Source organism: Indicator indicator, chromosome 2 (genome assembly GCF_027791375.1).
Source record: "Indicator indicator isolate 239-I01 chromosome 2, UM_Iind_1.1, whole genome shotgun sequence".
Taxonomy (NCBI): domain Eukaryota; kingdom Metazoa; phylum Chordata; class Aves; order Piciformes; family Indicatoridae; genus Indicator; species Indicator indicator.
This window is the reverse complement of record NC_072011.1, coordinates 24,223,433-24,244,684: the sequence shown is the minus strand read 5'-3', so window position 1 is coordinate 24,244,684 and position 21,252 is coordinate 24,223,433. Positions and strand designations below refer to the sequence as shown.

The 21,252-nt window shown below is 38.5% G+C and overlaps 1 protein-coding gene across 1 annotated transcript in view; it reads left to right on the top strand.

Moving 5' to 3' along the window:
• The first annotated feature begins 8,449 nt into the window (after positions 1-8,449).
• Positions 8,450-21,252, top strand: part of PLG (plasminogen) — a 31,061-nt gene continuing 18,258 nt past the window's right edge. The window contains exons 1-7 of the mRNA XM_054399295.1: positions 8,450-8,498; positions 11,413-11,548; positions 14,195-14,301; positions 18,404-18,518; positions 19,348-19,487; positions 20,153-20,273; positions 20,392-20,510. Of these exons, the coding sequence (XP_054255270.1) occupies positions 8,450-8,498; positions 11,413-11,548; positions 14,195-14,301; positions 18,404-18,518; positions 19,348-19,487; positions 20,153-20,273; positions 20,392-20,510 (787 nt within the window). The remainder of the gene's footprint in view (positions 8,499-11,412; positions 11,549-14,194; positions 14,302-18,403; positions 18,519-19,347; positions 19,488-20,152; positions 20,274-20,391; positions 20,511-21,252) is intronic.

Genomic DNA, 21,252 nt, shown 5'->3' with positions numbered 1-21,252 from the left:
GCCCCCCACACCTCCCCTCACCATACCAGAAGGGATGCCTTTTGGGTAAGAGTTGCACCCCCCAGCTACACTGAGTGCTCCCCTGGGAGACTGAGTGTGTGGTTGCACTTGTAGCTTGGAGCTACATGGCAATTCTGTAGTTTAGTGTCTTTATCACTGGCAGTCTTAACAGATCTGTATGTGTTGCATGTAAATAAACTGCACTGTTTGTACACCTGACTGCTTCTTGTGAATGCAGTCAGACCCACAGCAGACAGGCTGTTTGGGTACCTGGTGTCAAGCCTATAGTGCCAACAACTGGCCTATGCATTTAGAGAGAAGTCCAGCCACCCCTAGCCCCTCTGATCTCTGCAGACCAGCTAGGGAATTCATCTGTTAACAAATTTCTCCTTCTCTAAATGCAATAGGTTCCTACTTCATCCATTTCTTTTGAGATGTACTCTGGCTGATGAAAGTGTCTTCCTCTTTGTTCTTTTCTCCACTGTACACGAAAATACAAAGTCTGCCCTGTGCAAGTAACTTTATCCCAAATCAGACCCATCCCTGTATATAACACTGTTATCTACTCTCCTTTCTGTTGCTGCTCCAGGAATAAGAAGTAGCAACCAGATCTAGATGCTGTCTTGGGTAAGAAAAGGACAAGCCTAGTGCCTGTGCTACTAGGAACTGGATGAAGGCCTGGTGGAATTGCTTCTTCTTGGACTAGTTCCCCCTGTGCTCACCACCCAAGCAGAACTTTGTGCTGCACTCTGAAAACACCTAACCTTCCTAGGTTAGATGTCTGCATGTCAAAAAACAACTACCCACACCAGTGGGAAAAGTGGTGAGACAGATCGCATATAGTATAGTTAACAAGTTTGTGAGGCACTTAGAAATCCTCCAATCACTTGTCATTTCAACAGCTCAGCTCTGACAAAGTTCAGTAATTAAACTGTTCTGTCAGTTTATTTCCAGAAGAGGTAAGGATGTCTCAGAGCGCTGGACAAGTGAAGCTGATGCTTGCCTTGCCTTACCAGTTTTGACAGTATAAACACACTCTAGTTGCACAAGTTTTCTTCTCAAGTGTGTCTCTCCCTCATTCTTCCATAGTAATACAGCCCCAAAACTTTTCTTGAGTTATATGTTTGGTAAACTTGGATACATTCAGAATATGTCGACGACATTATTTTCTGGAGCAGATGAAAGGCTTTCTGCCATCTGGCCACTTGCTTTCTGTTTCCCATATACTGTTGTTTTTCTGAGTTCGGCCAGTAGTTCTGTTCCTTCAAAAACATTGGTGCAAAACCTCTGTAATAATTGGCCAGACCCAGAAACTGTTCCTGTTTCTCTTGGTGCCTATCAGACATTTTTAATTTACTATAGGCATTGCCTAATGAAAATTTGGGGTATTTGATACCATCTTTTGCTAGCAGATGCTGAACCCCATCTTTAAAGGGTCTCCTGACATAGAGGATACCATTGCCTGCAGATATTTTATACAGTCTGCCTGTAATTCACAGATCACAGTAGCACAGATGTGTGCAGCTGCATACTCCTCATTGGACCCAGCAACCCCACACATTGTCACTGAGATGCTGCTGCTGTTTCATGTAAACCAAAGGCTATAATACTTCTTGATCTGAAGGTTTGAAAAAGGCCATTCTCCCTGGATGCTCTTGTCAGAATATCTCTCAGTGTTATTTGATTACACTTGAAGTGACTGTCTGTGTAGTTCTCCCTGGACTCTAACAAATATGAGAAATTTAATGTCACTTTGCATGACATTTGGAAATTAGCATTCTTTCTCAGAAATCCATGTGATTCATTAGTAGTCCGTTCTCTTGCTACAGAACATTCTCAGGGGCTGAAGACTCCCTTTGGCCTTCACTTTACAATATTCTCTGAATTTTCTTTGGCTTGGTTCCACAGATTTGAATCTTTTCTTGATACATTTTGTGTCTTTCTTGGGGCTTTTTTTTTAGCTTTTATGCAAATGTAGTCTGGAAATGCTGCAGTATTTTCTCCAGCTGAGAAATGGCAGCAGTTGTGGCTATTCTATTGCTTGGGAGCTCTTGATTTCCTATCAGTTTTCTGTCCTCATTTTGACACATAGTGACACACTACTTTTGCATTTTTGCAGTCTTCTGGTGTGCCTAAGTAATAAACATGTTCTTGCATTTACAGTGCAATGCATTACTACTAGGACTGTGGCAATACATGTCACAGAAGTTAGGAACTCAGACCCTGATTCTAACACCAGTGCGTTGAATTTATTTAACAAGTCTGAGGACAGACTGAAAGAGTTGGGGCTGTTCAGTCTGGAGAAGAGGAGGCTCCGAGGTGACCTTATTGTGACCGTCCAGTATCTGAAGGGGGCCTACAAGAAAGCTGGGGAGGGACTTTTTAGGATATCAGGTAGTGATAGGACTGGGGGGAATGGAATAAAGCTGGAAGTGGGTAGATTCAGGCTGAATGTGAGGAAGAAGTTCTTCACCATGAGAGTGGTGAGAGCCTGGAATGGGTTGTCCAGGGAGGTGGTTGGGGCCCCATCCCTGGAGGTGTTTAAGACCAGGCTGGATGAGGCTCTGGCCAGCCTGATCTAATGTGAGGTGTCCCTGCCCATGGCAGGGGGGTTGGAACTAGATGATCCTTGTGGTCCCTTCCAACCCTGACTGATTCTATGATTCTATGATTCTAAGTTCTCTTATATAAGACGTTACCAGACTAATGGGCAGTTTCTAACCAGGGAAGGTGTTGCAGACATTGAAAATAAGTTTGGAAAAAAATTATGAAGATAATTCCAGTTGCTCATGGCATCATCTAAATTTTCACCTCACTTCCATCCACCATCCACCTTGTTGTTTGTGATGAATCCTAATATCTGCACTTCCTTTTTGTAACAGTGTGCGAGCTGAAATCCCCCTCCCACACCAACAATATAGAACATGATATGCTCAGTCTTTTGGACACATTGCACATGTAAATGGCATATATTTCAGAAATTTATTTTGAATTAAAATATAATAAGGGCAAATGGTAAAATTGATCAGCAAATGTTTCCCTGATTTCTAATCTAGAATTTCCTGATCTTAGCTCAGGAGTTTACATGCCCCTTCTGAAAAAAAAAAAAAACGAAATCCAAAACCAAAACAACTTTTCCAGTTCTGCCTCCAGCAAATGTAACCTAATATTAAGGTCTTTTTGCACAGGGACATAAAAATTGTTAAAGAATAAAGGATTTATGTATTATCTATTAAACTGAAACCATCTCAAACACTTTCATAACCTACTTGTAAAGAAAGATGGCATTACATGTTATACCCACACACATAAATGCACACTCCCTCACATAGCCATACATACACATGCACAATCTGAAAAAATATTAAACTAAACCTGAAGGTGGTATTCTCACCTTGCTGACATGAACTCACATCATGACATGTCTTGAACTGATCCCACTCCACTCAGCCTTATATGGAATACAGTAAGGTCATTTGCTGTTTTGACCTTTCAGCGTTTTGTCCCATTAAGATTAAATTGATTATAACTCCCTTCCTTTATGCAAGCTAACGAGTCAAGAACAAGCATAGAAATAAGCCTAAATGCAACTGAGAAGTAGAAACTGCACTGGCAATATTAATATGTACATTGTGTGGAAAATAGATGTTTCTTGTGCCACTTTTCTGAAAGAGTGACATTCTAGACAGCCGATTTCATCATTAGCTGGAACTTCAGTAAACAAAACACTGCGGCAGGGATCATTGTGTATGTACAAAAATTACCAGAACAGAACCTTACAAATAGTAAGCATTTGTTGAGATCTTTGGGAGCGCAAAATTTCTCCACACTTTCCTCTGCTTTTCTAACCAGAAATTGAATAGTGGTTATGCTTCTTTTCTTCATTTTCTCTTTGACATTCTGCTGCCAATAGCCCTCACCCTCATCCAAAGACTCCCCTGTAACTCCAAAAGTTTTGAACAGTGTGGTCAAAGGGTTAAGCTGAATCGCTAGTTAGGGGAGAAAGGACTGATAAATGCTCAACAATTCCCCCTCTACTCAAGAGCAGCAGTCACAAATGAATCCTGTGGTTCAGGTCAGAGGAGATAGGAACTACTTGCCTGCTAAACCCAAAATAGTGTAGCCATGACCTGCCAGGCAGAAGCCTGAGTACAAACAGGCTCTCCCAGGAAGAAAACCAGATTAGAAAGAAAAAACAGACATACAGGTTGAATTTCAGGCCTTATATGCTGCTTCTCTGTTTCTGTTGTGTGGCCCCACAGGTAAAGAGTGCCTAGCACTTGCAGCCAAGCTGGCATCTGCAGTAAACTAGAAGAATAACAAAATCAAAGAAAGACAATGTTGCATGCAGGACATGCTCTCACTAACAGAAACATGGAGTAGGCTACAGCAGTCTCTGCAGTGTTTTGCTGAACCATTTCTCAAATTGGTACTAGTGCTGGCCATTACATGCTGAGACACTTGAGCAGGACACAAAGCTTCCCACTGGGTCTCTCTGCTGTGTGCCATCCTTTAGCTTAGCTATGGTTTCTCCAAAGCTCTCTCTGTAGGGAACAGAGAATTCTTTTGCCCTCCTGCCTAGTAGTAACATGAAGTTGTCCCTCATGTACAAAAACTTACAGCACACAGTGCTAAATGCCACTGCTGCTGAACTAGCCACAACTTCTAAGTATTTACAGCTGAATTCACTCTTCCTCTCCTTGCTTTTAAGTCAGGGAATGGACTGCATTTTCTCTTAATCACCTCCAGTAAAAGCTGCTGTCAGATTCCCTATGGCATTAATGCTCTTCACAGCTCTGTTAAAGCAGGGTCCCTGTTTTACCAAATATTTGTTCAGCAGCTCAGAAATTTAAGTAGTTAATTCTCTAGATCTTTTTATTATAAAGATGTCACTCAGTCTGCTCACTTCCTAATCTCTTTGCTTCTCATATGTCTGTCTGACTTCATTATGGTGGTTTCTTATATTTGGCAGCAGTCAGAAAAAATCAACATCTCAAAGACTAAAATTTTCACTACTGGAAATGCATCCTTTCTGTGCCTCCATACTGTCACCATCACTTTCTTTTCATTTGGATTTTTGAGTGTCTGTAGCTAGAAATTGCAGAGATTACTTTATCCACCAGGTCTTCTGCCCTCTGTATTGCTTCATGTGTGGAACAAGGACAGAATTTACTTTTAACTTGGCTACCTTTTTCCTTCCCAAACCCCTTCCCACCCCTACGCGTAGCAGCTCCTTCCATTAGAAGCTATCTACATTATCCCTCTGGGGCTGCTGCTCGAAGTTCCCTCTAGCTCTCTGAATCAAGGCTGTGTAAGTCTCACTTCTATCATTTGTTCTGGTTGCCTTTGAAAAGAAAGGAAAAGTATCTTCTTAATTCTCAGCTACCCATGGATTTATGCCATAATATCACCCTTTGGAGCTCTTACATGAGCTCCTTCAGTTCGTGTTCACTGCAGTCTTGTAGTTGTGCCCATCCTTAGAGCTGCCTCTTGAGATTTTCCTTCCAAGGAACTGAATCTTACTATTGGTCCTTTCTTCACTTAGTAAATAAGTCGAATGTAGAGTGGCTGTTCTCTGATTTTTTTCTGACTCTGAAATTTAGGGAAATTATGTGAATTAATTCAGTAAGGTGTGACCTGTGTTCTGACATTGTATGCAATTCCTTTTTCAGGGGATTTTTCCTGACCTTACAGTAAATCCAATTTCAAGGGTCAACTTCTATTTAAAAAGCCTTCTACTATTGTTTATATTTTAACCACTGTGCTAACTAAAGTACTCTGACTCTGAAATAAGATCTGATAAACTTCCACCTATGGTAGACCTCACAGTGGTCAAATAAATGAGAACAAACACCACAAGACTAGAACTAAGAAAAGATTTAGACACTGTGTGAATCTATGAAGGAAAAGAGAAAAGACACAAAAGGAGACAGATAAATTGAAAGTTTTCAAGAGAGCCTTTCTAACACGATGCTCTGAGATGCCATATCCTTGTAACAATACAGTAGGGAGTAACACCAGTCTGGCAGATGAAAGACACTTCTGTTTTGACATTTTCTTGTGGAAACCTTAGAGAATGAGCAATTTTGTACCACAATGACTTGCTGACAATATCACAAAGTAATTTTTTCTGGGATCAGATTCATTAAGACAAGATGAATAATATTTCTCCAAATCTGCATTGTCACCTTTGAAAGAAATGGCAGTACAAGTTTTCTTTCCTTTTTCCAGACACAAATTAGAAATATCCATGCTGAAGTAAGTGCATTTTAACCAGATTCAAGGCAATGAGACTGAGAGAAGAACCTGACCCAGGCCTAAAAGTGGCAATTGCTATAGACTTGAGGGAGTGTATGTAGACATTTAACATGAGAAAGCTTGTAGCTTGTGCTTGCTTGCACAACGCATGTAGATGTTCCCAAACTATCCTGGACACATGTTAACACACTTTTGGCTACCACAATTAGCTCCTGGTCTGATTAAAATCTCTAAAACATTATTTTCATTTAAGAGTTTTACAAACTCCTTTAAAACTCAAGGCTTTCCAAACCTCTTCTGTGCAGAAGAAACAGCTGCATTTAACCCTCATATGTAGGTTTTGTCTCAGTGTCACCACCAGCTATGTACCATAACACAGTAGCCAGTGAACACTTCAGTAGAAGTGGGGGACAGGAAAGGATGGAGAAGGGTGCTGGAGGTGTTATAGAGGGCAGAACTGTGCAAAAAAATTACATTTTACATTGAAGTAAAGACGAAAACATAATCTGATCATATCTGATGGGAAGAAGGCAAGAGGACCAATGAGCCATGCTGGCTGTGGCTGGGGACAAGACATTGTCCAGGGAGTGTGGAGGGAACCTCGGATCTGGAGTGAGAATTGAAAATGAGATTAAGATTGTTAAAAATGGGTGGGGCTAAACCAAACTTGAGTAGTTCTCAAAAGCCTGCTTGCTAGTGAGGAATTCTTTGTGATCTGCTACTTCATTTAATCCTCCTTTCTCAATGAGCAATTGTTCCTAAAACCCAATAAACTCAGTCCCTTAGTATCCAACACCTTCCTCCTGTCACTCTTCAGGTGTTTTCCTGAACCAAGCCCAAGAACACTTGGTTCCCAGTTGGGCTCATCTGCTTTATTAGTGGCCTCCTAAGCCTCTACAGATATCCTGTCCTTTGCTGCAGAGGGCAGATCGAGCTAACTGGTAGCCAAAGGTGTGTTCACATGTCCAGGACAGTTTGGAAACAAATGTGTTCACAAGTTGCATTAAAACATCTTCAAGCACAGAAGACCACCAAATAACTTGGGTTTACAGCACAAATAGCAGAAAAATACAAGCAGGATCAGCCCTAGATTTTTTACATAATCTGTAAAGCAGCAGTTAATCTCTCACACGTTTACTCCTGAACCTCTAGCTTTATCCCAAGCCCTTGGTACAATCCAATGAATTTCTTCTTAAAGTGAGTGAGGCAACAAAGACGTGGGAAGCTTCACTAATTTTTAGAGGGAGGTTATGATTCTATGAACTTTTTGCCTTTAATTGCAGAAGACTGAACTGCATGACACAGAAGTGCCTATTCAAGCCTGTTTTGCTCATCCAACATTCAGCCTCCTCCTGCCTTTGGGGAGTCACTAGCACATTTGCTTCAAAAAGTTGTTCTAAAGAAACACCACTGACCTAACATTCAAGTGCAACTTTTCCAAGGCAAAGGCCACTTGGGAAATGCAGAATGATCTGATGTTGAAATCAGGATAACACATGGATGAGCAAAGTCTGGCACCCTCACTGGATGAGTTTATGCATGCAGTGTAAGGTTAAGTGTCTGCTAAGGAAGAATACTAAATACCTATCTTTGGATCTTAAGCCTAAAGTTATGCTATAAAACTCAAATAAACTCTAAATGCTCCTCCAAAACAGAAGAAAAAAAGGACAAAGAAATGGAAGGTGAGACTGAATTCTGTAAAAAAAAGTAAAATTAAACTACTTTTCAGAGTTAATATTATCTGGATTTGATAATCGTGTTTACTCTGACATTAAATGCAAGTTGGTCCTTATAAATCAATGCAGATATGAATGGTAGAAATTTCCACTTGGACTCTAGTGTCCGACGCAATTCGAATTCTACCTGGATACATGATTTCCCATGCTTTCCTCCAACACCATTTCTGTATATTCTCTAGCAGAGAAAGACCTAACTATTTGAAAATGAAATATGCCCCACAAAACAGGAGAGTGCCTTTAAATTTCCAAGCATCCGGTACAAATGATTGAGTCTGATTTGGTAATCCATCCAATTCAAGGTTGCCTGAATGGCCACACCATGGCAAAGAGGGTCACAGCGTGGGAGAATGATTAACTTCCTTGTTTGTCTGATGCTGCCTCTCTCCAGTGTAAGTCAATAAAACTTTGTGCACTGACACACACAACTTCCAGCACCCTCCAGCTGGGCCAAAATGGGGCCCAGAAAAGCTGCCTTTCTCTTTCTTTTCCTGCTCAGCTCAGGTAAGAGTCCTTTGCCTTTCACTTTCCTGGGTAAGATGGGGGCCAAACATTAGCAAATTCTATTTGTGAAGGTAAGTCTGCACTCCAGCACCACTTCGCTGGACAATAATGGATTTGGGACTTGCTGGCTAGCAAGTTGTTAAACAAAGTGAGAGCTGTGGTTTCTCCAGTGTTGTGTTCATTAGAGATATCAGAAGAGCAGCAGCCTTGCTGTCTGAGTGGGGAACTAACGGCTCCCTGCAAACATGACACATGGCCAGAAGCGGAGGCATATTTGGAAAGTGTCTTATCAAAGGCGTAATACCAGACATGGTTGTCTGTTCTCATCAGCCTTTCATCCTGGGGTTGTTGCTTTCCTCTGTCATTACCAAGTACTCTGACCCTTATTTTGATTGTTTTACAATTTGTAAATACATTGTCAAAAAAAAATCACCAAAAAAAGAGGAAAAAAGTTTCTGCGCACTAGAGTTCCCATCTTTTTCATAGCCACAATCTTAACAGGAAATTTGTCATTGCATGTGGTTGGAAGTTCAAAATCTGGTCAGCTTTACTTTCTGCAGAATTTTTGGTGCTACAAGACTGTTTTTGTGGAAGATGGTATGAAATAATTTGTGATACACAAGAACCGGGTAAACCTCTTTACATCTATCTTTTTGGATATAGTAGATTGCCGGATACTTTCAATTTTTACAAGAACTATTCTCTGTCCTAAAAACTGCAAGGAGCTATGAGATTCAGACGGCACATCTTCTTTCAGTCCACATCTTGTTGTGATTGCAGTTAAAAACATAGTTACAAGTGCGCCAACATGTATAAAAAACCTCAATAAAGTACGTTTTGCATACCTTGTTTTAAAACACGAAAAAGGAAACAGTTGTTATGTATTGGTAGGTTTTAGCTAGAACTATTAGATACATGCCCCAGCATGTATCTAGATGTTTAATGTTAAGAATTATCATCTTCATTTATTTTTTTTTTCAGAAGAATAGCCTCACTCAAATCAAATACAGTTCTCTAATAAGTAGAAAATATATGTGGGGGAGGAATAGATAGAATTTGGGCATTTGTCAGCAACGCTCTGCTTTTGTTTGCAAATCCTTTATCACATGGTTGTAAATATTTGCATTTCTGAATACGACAGTAATACGTCTTTCTAACACTGAAAAATTCCATAGAAAGCAAGAAAATTTATTGCATTTTTATTAATCTTGCATATCTTTTTTTTTCACTTTAAGTATTATGCCCTGCTGTGTAAGTATAACAAAAAAAAAAAAAGAGGAAGAAACATTTTTCATACACAAATCGATTATGGCCCTGTCAATATTTTAAAAATCAAATTTGATAATCATAATGACAATATTATTGCAAAGTATCCAAACAGAATGGATTTAAAGTTGCATGGATGCTGTATCATAAAAAGAACTCTTGTCCTGGTAGAATGCATTGCAGCATACCTGTGATGTGATTTTAACCTATAATATATATATATATGTATGTGTGTATATATATATATATATTAAAAATATAATACAGCCTAGTATAACGATTTCTCTCAAAACTCATTTAACCTATAATATATATATTCTCTATATATTATATAGAATATGTATATAATCTATATGATATATTTTTTATATATATATATATATATAAAATATATTATATAGAATATATTTTTCCCCTGTAAAAACTATCTTCTTATTTGATGCACACTGTTTAATTGACAACCCTTAAAGTCAAATTCATTCTAGTCTACATGCAGTAACTCACTGTCCCTCCTGCTGGCATTGGGCTATGACTGAGAAAGAGAAGGGTCAGAAAAAGATGGAGAGAAGTCCCTTTCTTCAGCATGACTGCAATGCATCAGTGAGAACTCAGGGTCTGGTTCATACCATGTATGCCTTTTATTCAACAGCAGCATAAAGCCAGACAAAAACAGGGCACAGAGTAGGACAGACCACGGGCCAACTGTCTGTCTGAAGTGGAAGCTATGCAGAACAGGTAACTTTGTCAGTAGAGTTATATGCTCATCTGATAAAGAAACTGTAAAAATCACAGGACTCCTGCAACTCCATGACACTGCAGCTGAAAGCCATAAAAGTCAGAGTGCTGTAGACTATAACTAAGTATTCAGAGATGGCTGTAACAGCAAAAGAAAGTATAAAAGTATATAAGAAAGACTGTATGTTTTTGGAGTTTACTGCTAAAAATGGCTATACTTTTTAGTATCCTGTATCTTTCACTTGCAGCTGGAGCCCAGAGTTGTTAAGTGAGTTTGTTTACTAACTTAATGCCTTGTGTAAATTCACTGCAATGGAGGGGAACGTCTGCTGCCTTGATCATTAAGTCCTGTACAGAGTTATTACAAAAATAGCAAACTGAACATGAGCATAGTGATAACCACCTGAGAATGGCTTGTTTCTCACAAGAGCGTTTGAACAGGGGGAGCTGAGGAGTGGCTGATAAAACTGAAGTCATTTTATGGGATAGATATCTGCAAGGAACAATCCTTGTTTCACATCCATCTTGATGACCATTTCACCACTTTCTTCTAAAGATGGATGACCAATATTTTCGTTATGCTTTCTAAAACACCTTATTTTTTTTTTTCTCTTTGGGTCATCTTCTCTGTTCTCATTATTTTTTACTCTAAGTTTGTGTTACTCATTATGACTTTAAGAATTATGCAAAACATGGTTCAAGCCACCACTCTGCCTTATGTTTTCAGTGGTGCTATGCAGTACCATACTAGAAAGGCAAGATTTATTAATCTTTTGTTACTATTGACACATTATTCCAGCAGTTAAATAGTAATGTTTATCAACAAGGTGACACAGAATTTAACATGAAAGTTTGAAATAAACCCTCACGTCAGCATTCACATTTTTAACTCATTCTCTCTTTTTCCTTTTAGTGCAAGGAAACATACTAGACAGCTATGTGGAAACAGAAGGAGCTTGGCTGCTGAACCCAAAAAAGCAAATTTATAGGACAAATAGTAAAGAGGAATGTGCAGAGAAATGCGAAACTGAGAATAAATTTATTTGCAGGTAATTTCCACCGGTTCCCATATATATTTTTCATTGCAGATAATCACAGAATCACAGAAATGTTCAGGTTGGAAAAGACCCTTAGGATCACCAAGTCCAACCAATAACCCAACCCTACAAGGTTCACCCCTAAACCATATCCCCAAGCACCACATCCAAATTACCTTTTAACACATCCAGGGCTGGTGACTCAACAACCTCCCTGGGCAGCTCATTCCAATACCTGACCACTCTTTCAGTGAAAAAGTTCTTCCTAATATCCAGTCCAAACCTACCCAGTTGTACCTTGAGGCCATTCCCTCTTGTTCTATCACTAATTACCTGTGAGAGGGGACCAGCACCAACCTCTCCACAACATCCTTCCAGGTAGTTGTAGACAGCAATGAGGTCTCCCCTCAGCCTCTTCTTTTTCAAACTAAACAGCCCCAGTTCCCTCAGTTGCTCCTCATAAGATTTATTCTCCAGGCCCTTCACCAGCTTTGTTTCCCTCTTCTGCACTCCCTCCAGCACCTCAGTTTTCCTTATTTATCAGTACTATGAACTTTTGAGGGATTAGTTAGGAGTATTTATGTCTGAGGTTTGCTGGAAAACCAAAAAGGTATACAGAAACAGAATGCCTGGGACATATGGATGAAGCCAGCAAAACCAGAGAAATTTAGGCCAGCAACCGTGGCGTTGTTTATTTTCATTGCATTACTTAGTATCTTGCAAATACACCCTTTTTATTTTTTTTCTGAATGATACTAGAATTTGGACTTATGGACTGACTTACTTACTTTGAAAAAGAGATGGCCACATAAACCTTAATGATCCTAAACCCTACTTCCAGCCAAGCCCTTACTCTGAACTTATATTTAACAAGGCCCAAGGGATTCACAAGCACAAAAGACGCTGACCAGTCTGTACCACAGGTTTTCACTCAGGCTTCTGCCTCAGAGCCATTGACCTTCAGCAGTACAGCAGGCAGCTGGAGAACTGAGGAGAGATGCCTGTTACTGCAGTGAGAGGCAGTCCTCACATAGGAGGCTAAGAGGTTTCCTCTTCTAATCTTCATGAGTTTCTGTTCTACCACTTCTGCAGCATACCTGTTTGAACTCAGTAGACTGTATGCAGGACTGTTATCATTACTTCATTCTCCATCAAGCTTTTATTCAAGGCAGGGATACCCCAGTGCTGACTTTTAAAATGTATTTTATCATTTTATGGTTTAGCTCACAATGGAAAATGAGACTTATTTTAAAGAGGTGTAACCCTGAAGGATGACAGGGGTTTGCTGACTGACTGAGTGTAGTAGCATCCGTTGCCTTTGATCCAACTCCCCTCTCTAGAAATCACAAAAAGAGCCCAGAGCTTGGCTCAGGAGGGTAGGAAGGAAGGCAGAAAGGGCAAGTCTGTATATTCAGATTATATATTTACAGTTTGCAAAGGATTACTGTTCCTTCTTGAGGCATATTCAGACATAGTATCATTCCTTAGCCTCTGCCTACCATCAGTTGACACTGAATGTTTTGTCTTTGCCTCCCTGATTAATTATATGAATTCTTTTACAATCAATAAAGAACAGGCACTACCTGGCAGGGAAGGATCTGGAGGAGGGAAGGTAAATATTAGGCAAACCTTTAAGAGCAAGTCAGCACTATTCATGCTTCAGACCAATTAGTTAAATTAACACTTGAATAATTCAGACTGGTCCCTTTGACAGTGTGTTGGGCCATGCTCATTAGCAATATCCCTACTTAAAATGTGACATTACTAAGAGTTGGGCTTGAATTTGAGGAAAGAGTCTCTAGTGTAGTTTTGACCCAGGACAACCAGCACTCCCCAGACTGGATGTGGTTACCAGTACCAAGTCCAGATGTGACCCCTCTCCTCTGGGGAGAGGCCTTGCAAATCTAAAAAGTGGAGGCTATGAAACCATACCAGTTGGTCACAGGGCTACAGAATGATCTTTGTCAGTATTTGCCTTACTGGTCTACATGTAGCCACCGAATGTCATGTTGCTACTTCTTATTTCCCCTTTTGTTCAGAAAAATGCAGCTTTAGAAATTAGTTAGTCTCTCAGGAGCTTCCCTTAGATGCTATTACAAAGGTTACACCATCTGCTCGAGTTTTGCTCATTTACAGCCTTCACTTCACTTGCTGAGAATTAAGATGGCAGTGTTTTCCACAGTACTTACTTTGTTTCACACACAGCAACTCAGAACATTTATCACAAGGCAGCTTAAGGTCCTGGCTTGCTGCATTTTATGTGTTCCTTGGTAACTGCTGAGTACAGTAGAATATCTCACTTTTTGAATGAGCACATATTTTTAAATAAGATCAAGTTCTTTTGTTCATATATACTCTTTAGTATGTTCTCTGGACTGTCTGGAATGTTATAAACCTTGGGTTTTATGCCTTGTCGTAATTTGTTCATTTATCTCACTTTCATTGTAAGCTTGATATGAAGGCTTAATAAGTATAAATCACACCTGAAAATGGGAGCTGTGGTGTTCAGTGATTCATGAAACATCACCCAGTCTTAAATACCACTGAAGTGCAGTGCTTGCTACAATTACAACTGAATACTAGAAAAGTTGTTCAGAAAAGTAATACTCACATTCAACTATTGTTCCTTACATTGCTCTCTTGTTTTAATTTCAACAGGGCCTTCTTATTCACCAGTAAAGAACAACAGTGTTTAACATTGTCTGAGAACAGCAAAACAGCAGTGCTATTCAGAAGAACAAATGCAGTTCTTTATGAAAAAAGAAGTATGTCTATGTCTTTTTAACACTATTGATATATGCTTTCCAGTGAGACTTACATAACCCTATTGTAAATGGGGGCTAAGCCTTCCCAGGGTCAGATGAAGTGGGTAGGTTGGCCTTTACCTAACACCCATTTTTTGCCAGACAGCAGTGGTACCGTTTTTCTCTCCCAGATCAGTACTCCAGTATCTTTCCTTCTCCCTATATCCTGGTGTCCACAGGCAGAAAAGAACAATGCTGCTCAAAGAGTACAGAAGGTTCCAGACTTAATGGAGATGCTTGAGAGTCCTTTCTCTCTTTTTGAAACCAGCCAGTAACCTACAGCTGCATCTTCTCTGTCTCTGCTAAGGCTCCATAAGGAGCAATGGTTTCTGAGATAGTTCTTTGCCCACTGGAAAACTGATGGACACTGTTAAATAATTTCATTTGTGTCACCAAAGAAAATTCAGAGTTTTCTTAGGTGGGACTCAAGTCAACTTAATTTCAGTTGCAGATGTTGTCAAAAATATTAGAGTATTAACTATGCTTCAGAAAAAATAAAATCTGTTTTTACAGAATTCATATATCATCATATGATGTTTACACTCTTTGGTTAATAAATTTAGTGAAACTTTTATCCTAATCTTTATTTTGATGGTATAATTAATTTATATGGTGATTGATATGGTGAATTGATATGGTATTCTCCTTCTGTACATGTTTCTCTTTTCTGATCATTTTTGTCAGAGATGAGGATTATTTGACTGAATCATATTTCACCTCCTATTCTTTCTGAAAATAGGAAGACTCCATTTAAGAAATGGCAATTATCTGATTTTTATCATCTCTTTAAAAAAATCTATCACCTTAGGCCAGATGCAGACAAACTATCAGGTTTTAATACTACTTTTGAATTACATAATCAAGCACAGAGCTGTTGCTGTATACAGGCAATCACAGGACCATAGAATCATAGAATCACAAAATGGTCTGGGTTGGAAGGGACCTCTAAAGGCCATCTTGTCCAACACCCCTGCAGTAAGCACAGACATCCAAACAGGCTGCCCGGAGCCCTTTGAGCCTCACCTTGAATAAGAAAGAATGTGTTTTAATTTTAATGTGGCCTAAGTTTCATTGTGGTGCTCTCAACTTCAGTAATACACAAGAGAGAAAAGAGCTCCTTGCTGAACATTCAGATATAAGCTACCGTGGTAAACTTTGATTATAATTACTACCGTCTGTCTTTCACTGTTTACTGATTGGTAGCTTTTTAAAGAATATTAATGCATTTGAGAATATTCAGAAATCTGAAACATTAGTCTCTACCGAAACATTGGTCTCCTTCAACAAAGAAAGGTACAGAAAAGTACAAACGAACCAATTCCTCAACTCCTAAAAATCAAACAGTGGTTTCAACAGGCCAGTATCTAGCCAAAAATCAAGAATCACAATAATTAGACTGCAAATATCTGAATTCCAGAAATACAAAGAGCTCCAGAAAAATGCATCCTTATTCTTGTGTTGACCTACAAAGACTTATAGGATAACATGATGGTATGTGTGTAGCACCTGCAAGAATTTCCCTGAGTCATAATTAAATAATATTCTGCAGATCCTGTTGTAGGAAAAAATCTGAATGCCAACTTTGTTGGCAAGCAACAAAGTTTAAAGACTGAACAGATCATTTGAATGTGAACAATCCTTACTGTTTTTCTTCAGTAATGTGATCAGGAAATAGATTGATTCTTGTTTATTTTTGAGACAACCCCTGTATGTGCTGAGGCTAGAACCTGGATAAAATCCTGTAATTTTCAGAGAGGATTTGTTACTGCATCTTTTTTAGCATTTTGAGGTCATAAACATGGATTTTATGTTCCTGAAAAACAGAGCCCCATCAGTAAAGGTTTGAAAAACTGTAGTTTTACGTAACCAAAATGTCCAAAACTTGCACATATGTCTACAGAAAATAAAAGATGAACCTAGGTATCATAAACATCAAAGCCACAGTCTACTGTGTACGTGTCAAATGACTTCCTCTGTTGCTCATCTGTTCATTGCAGAGAGTCTCAAATAATAAAGTGTCCATTTTAATGATAACATCTATTGTCACAGAGAGATGTGAAAATGTAGCTGGTACCTAAACAGATCACATCACAGCTTCCAGCAGCTGTTGCAGCCTGATTCTTCAAGGAAATTCCTTTTACCTGCCCAGACGCTTTAGCAATATTATCGTTGAAATGGTTTTGTATATTTATTGTTTTTTGGTTGAAGGAATAATTTCATGAGACCTCTTTTTCATTGCATTTAAAGAAAAGGATGACAATTAGTATAAAATTAATTTCTTAAAATTATTTTTTCTATGATACATGCTATAAAACAGAAAGTTAACCTTCTCCGGCATATAGAAAAAGTTATAGAATTATACCTAACTTTTGGAAATTGTTATCCACATATCTGTCTGTAAATAGTTAACCCAAGGAACATGGATAGAGTGTGGGGATCAAAGACAGTTATTTGTTGTCAGATAGAAAAAAAGCCCTAAAGGTTATATATATGGTCAAAAGTTTTCACAAACAAAATGAGTCAACACTTGACTGATTCAATGCTCAGCTGGGGGGGGGGGGGGTGTTAATGTTAATTTACTGCAGAATTGTTTGAGGGATAAGTGTCTTCCAGCTAAATTTTTAGAGTAAACTTGCCCATGTATACGTATTACAATAAAGATGTGCCTAAGGATACATCTATAAATGCAAATCTATACTACCTACTGGGCCACAGAAAAGCTGGACCTTATTTCAGATTTAAATATTAGTTCTTTTCACTTTTGACAAGAAAAGTCTGTGTAAAATTTGCATTATTTTTCCAGATCTCTGTTAATCTTCTGCTTGTATGTCAGTTCTGGCATAACTTTAATGCTGAGAAAAGCTTATACAAAACTGGGTCTCCACAGTATCTGATTTGGAAACTATTGAAGACAATGAGACAAGCCAGGTCACAATCTAAAAGATTTATTGCTCTATTACCACTAGAAAGGAGGAAATGGCTGATGAAATATGTCCTGTGTATAAAGAAATGTTAAATGAGTTTTCTGCTTAGTTTTCCAAACCAGAAGACATATTTCTGATAGTGACTGTCCCTTGAACTGCAGACATAGCAGCTCTACGGGAATATGCCAAGATCCAAGTTCCTTCAGACATGCCTTGGCAGAGTCATACCTTACAAGCCCCTTCTCCCCATATAGTCACCAGCTCTTTGCTGGGAAAGGTGATTGTTTACTCCTCCTAGGAAAATCTTAAAGTATGTAATAAGGTTATGATTACTCCCTTCTAAGGTTTTTAAAATGTTTTTAATGCTACCAGTAAAAACCTCGGCATTAAAATTCCACTTGACTTTATATTGACAGGATTTCATTGCTAACTCTTTCACTCCTATTACTTTTTTTTGTTCTAAATAAAGATACTATTAAGTTCCAAAATCTAAGAATATGAAAGCATATATAATGTGCACCTTCAACCTACTGCCAAATTTGTCTTGCACAGCACATTGTTATTGTTTTAGTATATCATAAATTAATTTAATCTCATTTATCGTGTAGTGAGCTTTAATGAAACAATGTCATCCACATTTATAAGAACTTAAAAAAAAATGCCTACTTAAGCTGATAAAATGTTAGGTGTACTTATCTGCAATTCTGTTATCTTCTTTGGCTGAATTTTGGTGGCTCTCTTTTAAGGCATGATTTTAATTGCTGTGTATAACTGTAATAACATCACAGGAGAAAATGAAAAGAGAATGTGTTTCTAATTTGTTATTGTGCGTATTTAAATGTCAAAAGGTTATTATTTAAATCTACTACAGCTTTATCTCAGAAGAACTGGGCTGCATTACACTTCTCTGGAATTCTGGTTTGAATGTTTTTGACTTTCCCATGAATTTTTCAAAGCTAATTAATCCAATTTAGACACCTGATTAGAAGCAGGCTTTTACAACACGGGCTGACTATTTTTGATGGCAGAAGAAAGCCAAAATACAATCAAATGTATTTAACTGTATTAACATGAAAATGGCTTTTGTATATGCTAAAATCTTGTCATGATACTGATTAATGAGGCATATATACTTTCAGTTTATCTTCTAGAATGCAAGGAGAGAAATGGCGTGGATTACAGAGGAACAGAAGCCAAAACTCAGAAAGGTGTACCCTGTCAGAAGTGGGGTGATAAGACCCCCCATAAACCAAAGTAAGGCCTTTTTTGTACATCTTTATGTGTTTTTCTGAAATTTTGCAAAAATTTGAAATTGTGCTGAGTAGTCTTATAAGCAATTTGGTGTTCAAAGTCTTCTTAAAAATATTTTTAATATTTATCTAGAATAAGATAATTCTCTAATTTGAGTTGAAACTCAGAGACCTGCAATTGGGACTGCACGATCAATAGAGGTATTGTCAGCCTTGGCAGCTACATTTAAATTTTGTGGTCCTTACCTTAAAGTAAAACACTAGACAGAAACACCTGATTCTGCTGAAACAACATTTTCCCATTAATCACATCAGGGCAAGAACTTCTCTTGGCTAGAGGTATAACATGCTGCAGATGAGATAGAGGTACATCATTTTATCAGTGAATGCACAATTAACAGGGCAGTATTTCCTGTACTTAATGAAAAACATCCAATTTGCTTTATGGATAACTTCCTATTGAGAAGGCACAGCATTTAGATTTCTGATAACTCTCATATTTCAGCAAATACCTTCTCATTGTTACCTCCCAGGGAACATGTACTAGAGGAGACTGTTCCCTACATGCTGCATAGTACCTCAGCTGCACAGAAATTACTGGAAATTGAATGTTGGAGTAAATGCAAGTATTAAAGACATGACTGCTCTTAGAGGCGCTATATTTCATGAAGTGTATAGCTATGGACTTCAGCATTGGCCCACAGTAACAATGAGACTTCTAATGAAGAACATCTACAAAATGGTCCTCAGATAAAGATTTCATTTTTAGAGTCCTCATCTGAACAGTTGGGTCACTTTCTTTATTCTCTAATCCCATTTAAATTCTCTTCCAGTTACACACCTGAAAAGTACCCCAATGCAGGACTGGAGGAAAACTACTGCAGAAATCCTGATAACGATGAAAAGGGACCTTGGTGTTACACAACAGATCCTGCTACCAGATTTGATTACTGTAATATCCCAGAGTGTGAAGGTCAGGATATACTTACTGATTCCATTTTTGGAAGATGAGTTCAAGAATGTGGAGTTATTCAGATACTTTTAAATTGAGTATTTGTTTCAATCTGAAACTTTCCAAAGACATTTTCAACACCAACAAGGAAGATATCAAAAAAAATCCCCAAATCAGCTATACAGTTTTCCCTAAATTACAAAATAAAAAAAACCCAAAACCAAAACAACAACAAAAAACCCCAAGAAAACAAAACAAAACAAAAAAACCCCAACAAAGTATATAAGGATATTCACAAATTGTAATCCTAGAATTGAACCAAATGACACTTGCTACTGAAAAAGTTGATAAAACATGGTATCAGCAAGGCACACTTTTTAAAATTATAGCTTAGAATTTTAAGTTTAGCTCTTTTTAAAACTATAGTCTATAATGTTGGGGGGGAGGTGTTCTTGTTGTTGTTTTATTTTTTTTTTTAATTAATATCTATAAATGTATGACTAGTTGAAGTCATCAAGAAAAATAAGCTTTTACCTTGCCAAAAAAAAAAGCTGTCCTTCAGCCTTGTGCTCTCATTGGGCTCTTGATCTTCATGTAAGATGAGTATGAGTGTTTATTGACCAATCAAGTATTATTCATCAAGTATTTTCTGTCTCTTTTTTCCTCAATCTGCCTTGCTCATACAGTAGAGTGCATGCACTGCAGTGGAGAAAACTACCATGGAGTAGTTGCAACAACAGTGTCTGGGCTGGAGTGCCAGCGCTGGGACTCCCAAAAACCTCACTCTCATGGATACCTCCCAGAAAAGTAAGTCAGAAACTGTGACTGTTTATCATCAGTGGTGGACTAAAGACCACATTGCCCCAGACAGGATACTTACTACAACCATTAGTGATGTTCTTTAAAAGTTATTTTTCTTATTTAGTTTTCCTGAGAAGGATCTGAAGATGAATTATTGCCGCAATCCTGATGGTGAACCTCGGCCTTGGTGTTTCACTACCAGCCCGACTAAACGCTGGGAATATTGTGACATTCCTCGTTGCAGTGAGTCTGACTTCCAGACATCTAGACACAAAGACAGAAAGCTTCCATTCAGAGCAGTGCCAGGAGCTAGAACAAATCAAAGAGGCTCCAAAGAAAAAGGAAATAATAAAAATGTCCTGAGTTTTATTTCAAGGGGGAAAAAATGAAATACTTTTGATATGAGCCTCTGAATAGTTCTTTTGAGGCCAGACATTTCTGTCATAGGCATTTCTAGTGGTTTTGCCTGGAGCACGTCTGCCTTCCTTAATGACTTCTCTAGCCATTTCAGTGGTTCTGATGCTTCTTCTGATTTCAGTTTCTTCTGATGTTCCTACTTTGACATCAAGTTTCACTTTTCCTGAAAATATTTTGGCTTTTGTTTTGCTCTTCCAATTCAGTTCTTCACCTTTCCAGTTTCCTTTTCCTCTAACGACCTCTCCTTGTCGTGATACTGTTCTTTGGGGTTTGTTACCAGAACTCATCCTTGTTGTCTCTCTCACCAGTTAAAGTACATCTCTTTTACAAATGCACCCATACCTGTACGTAGCTATGACTGCAGTTATAAAAGGGCACAGGTGCAATGCTGAGCCTGCCACTACCACTTGAGTTTTCTTCATGGCATTACCAGTTGCTCACTTTCTAGTTTCATTGTGATGGATCTGCTACTACTTGATCGTGTTGCATCCTGGCTGCTATAAAGGAGCAGGTGCAAATGCCCTTCTTGCAGTTTGACTGCTTGTGAAAATGTTAAAATGGAAGAAAG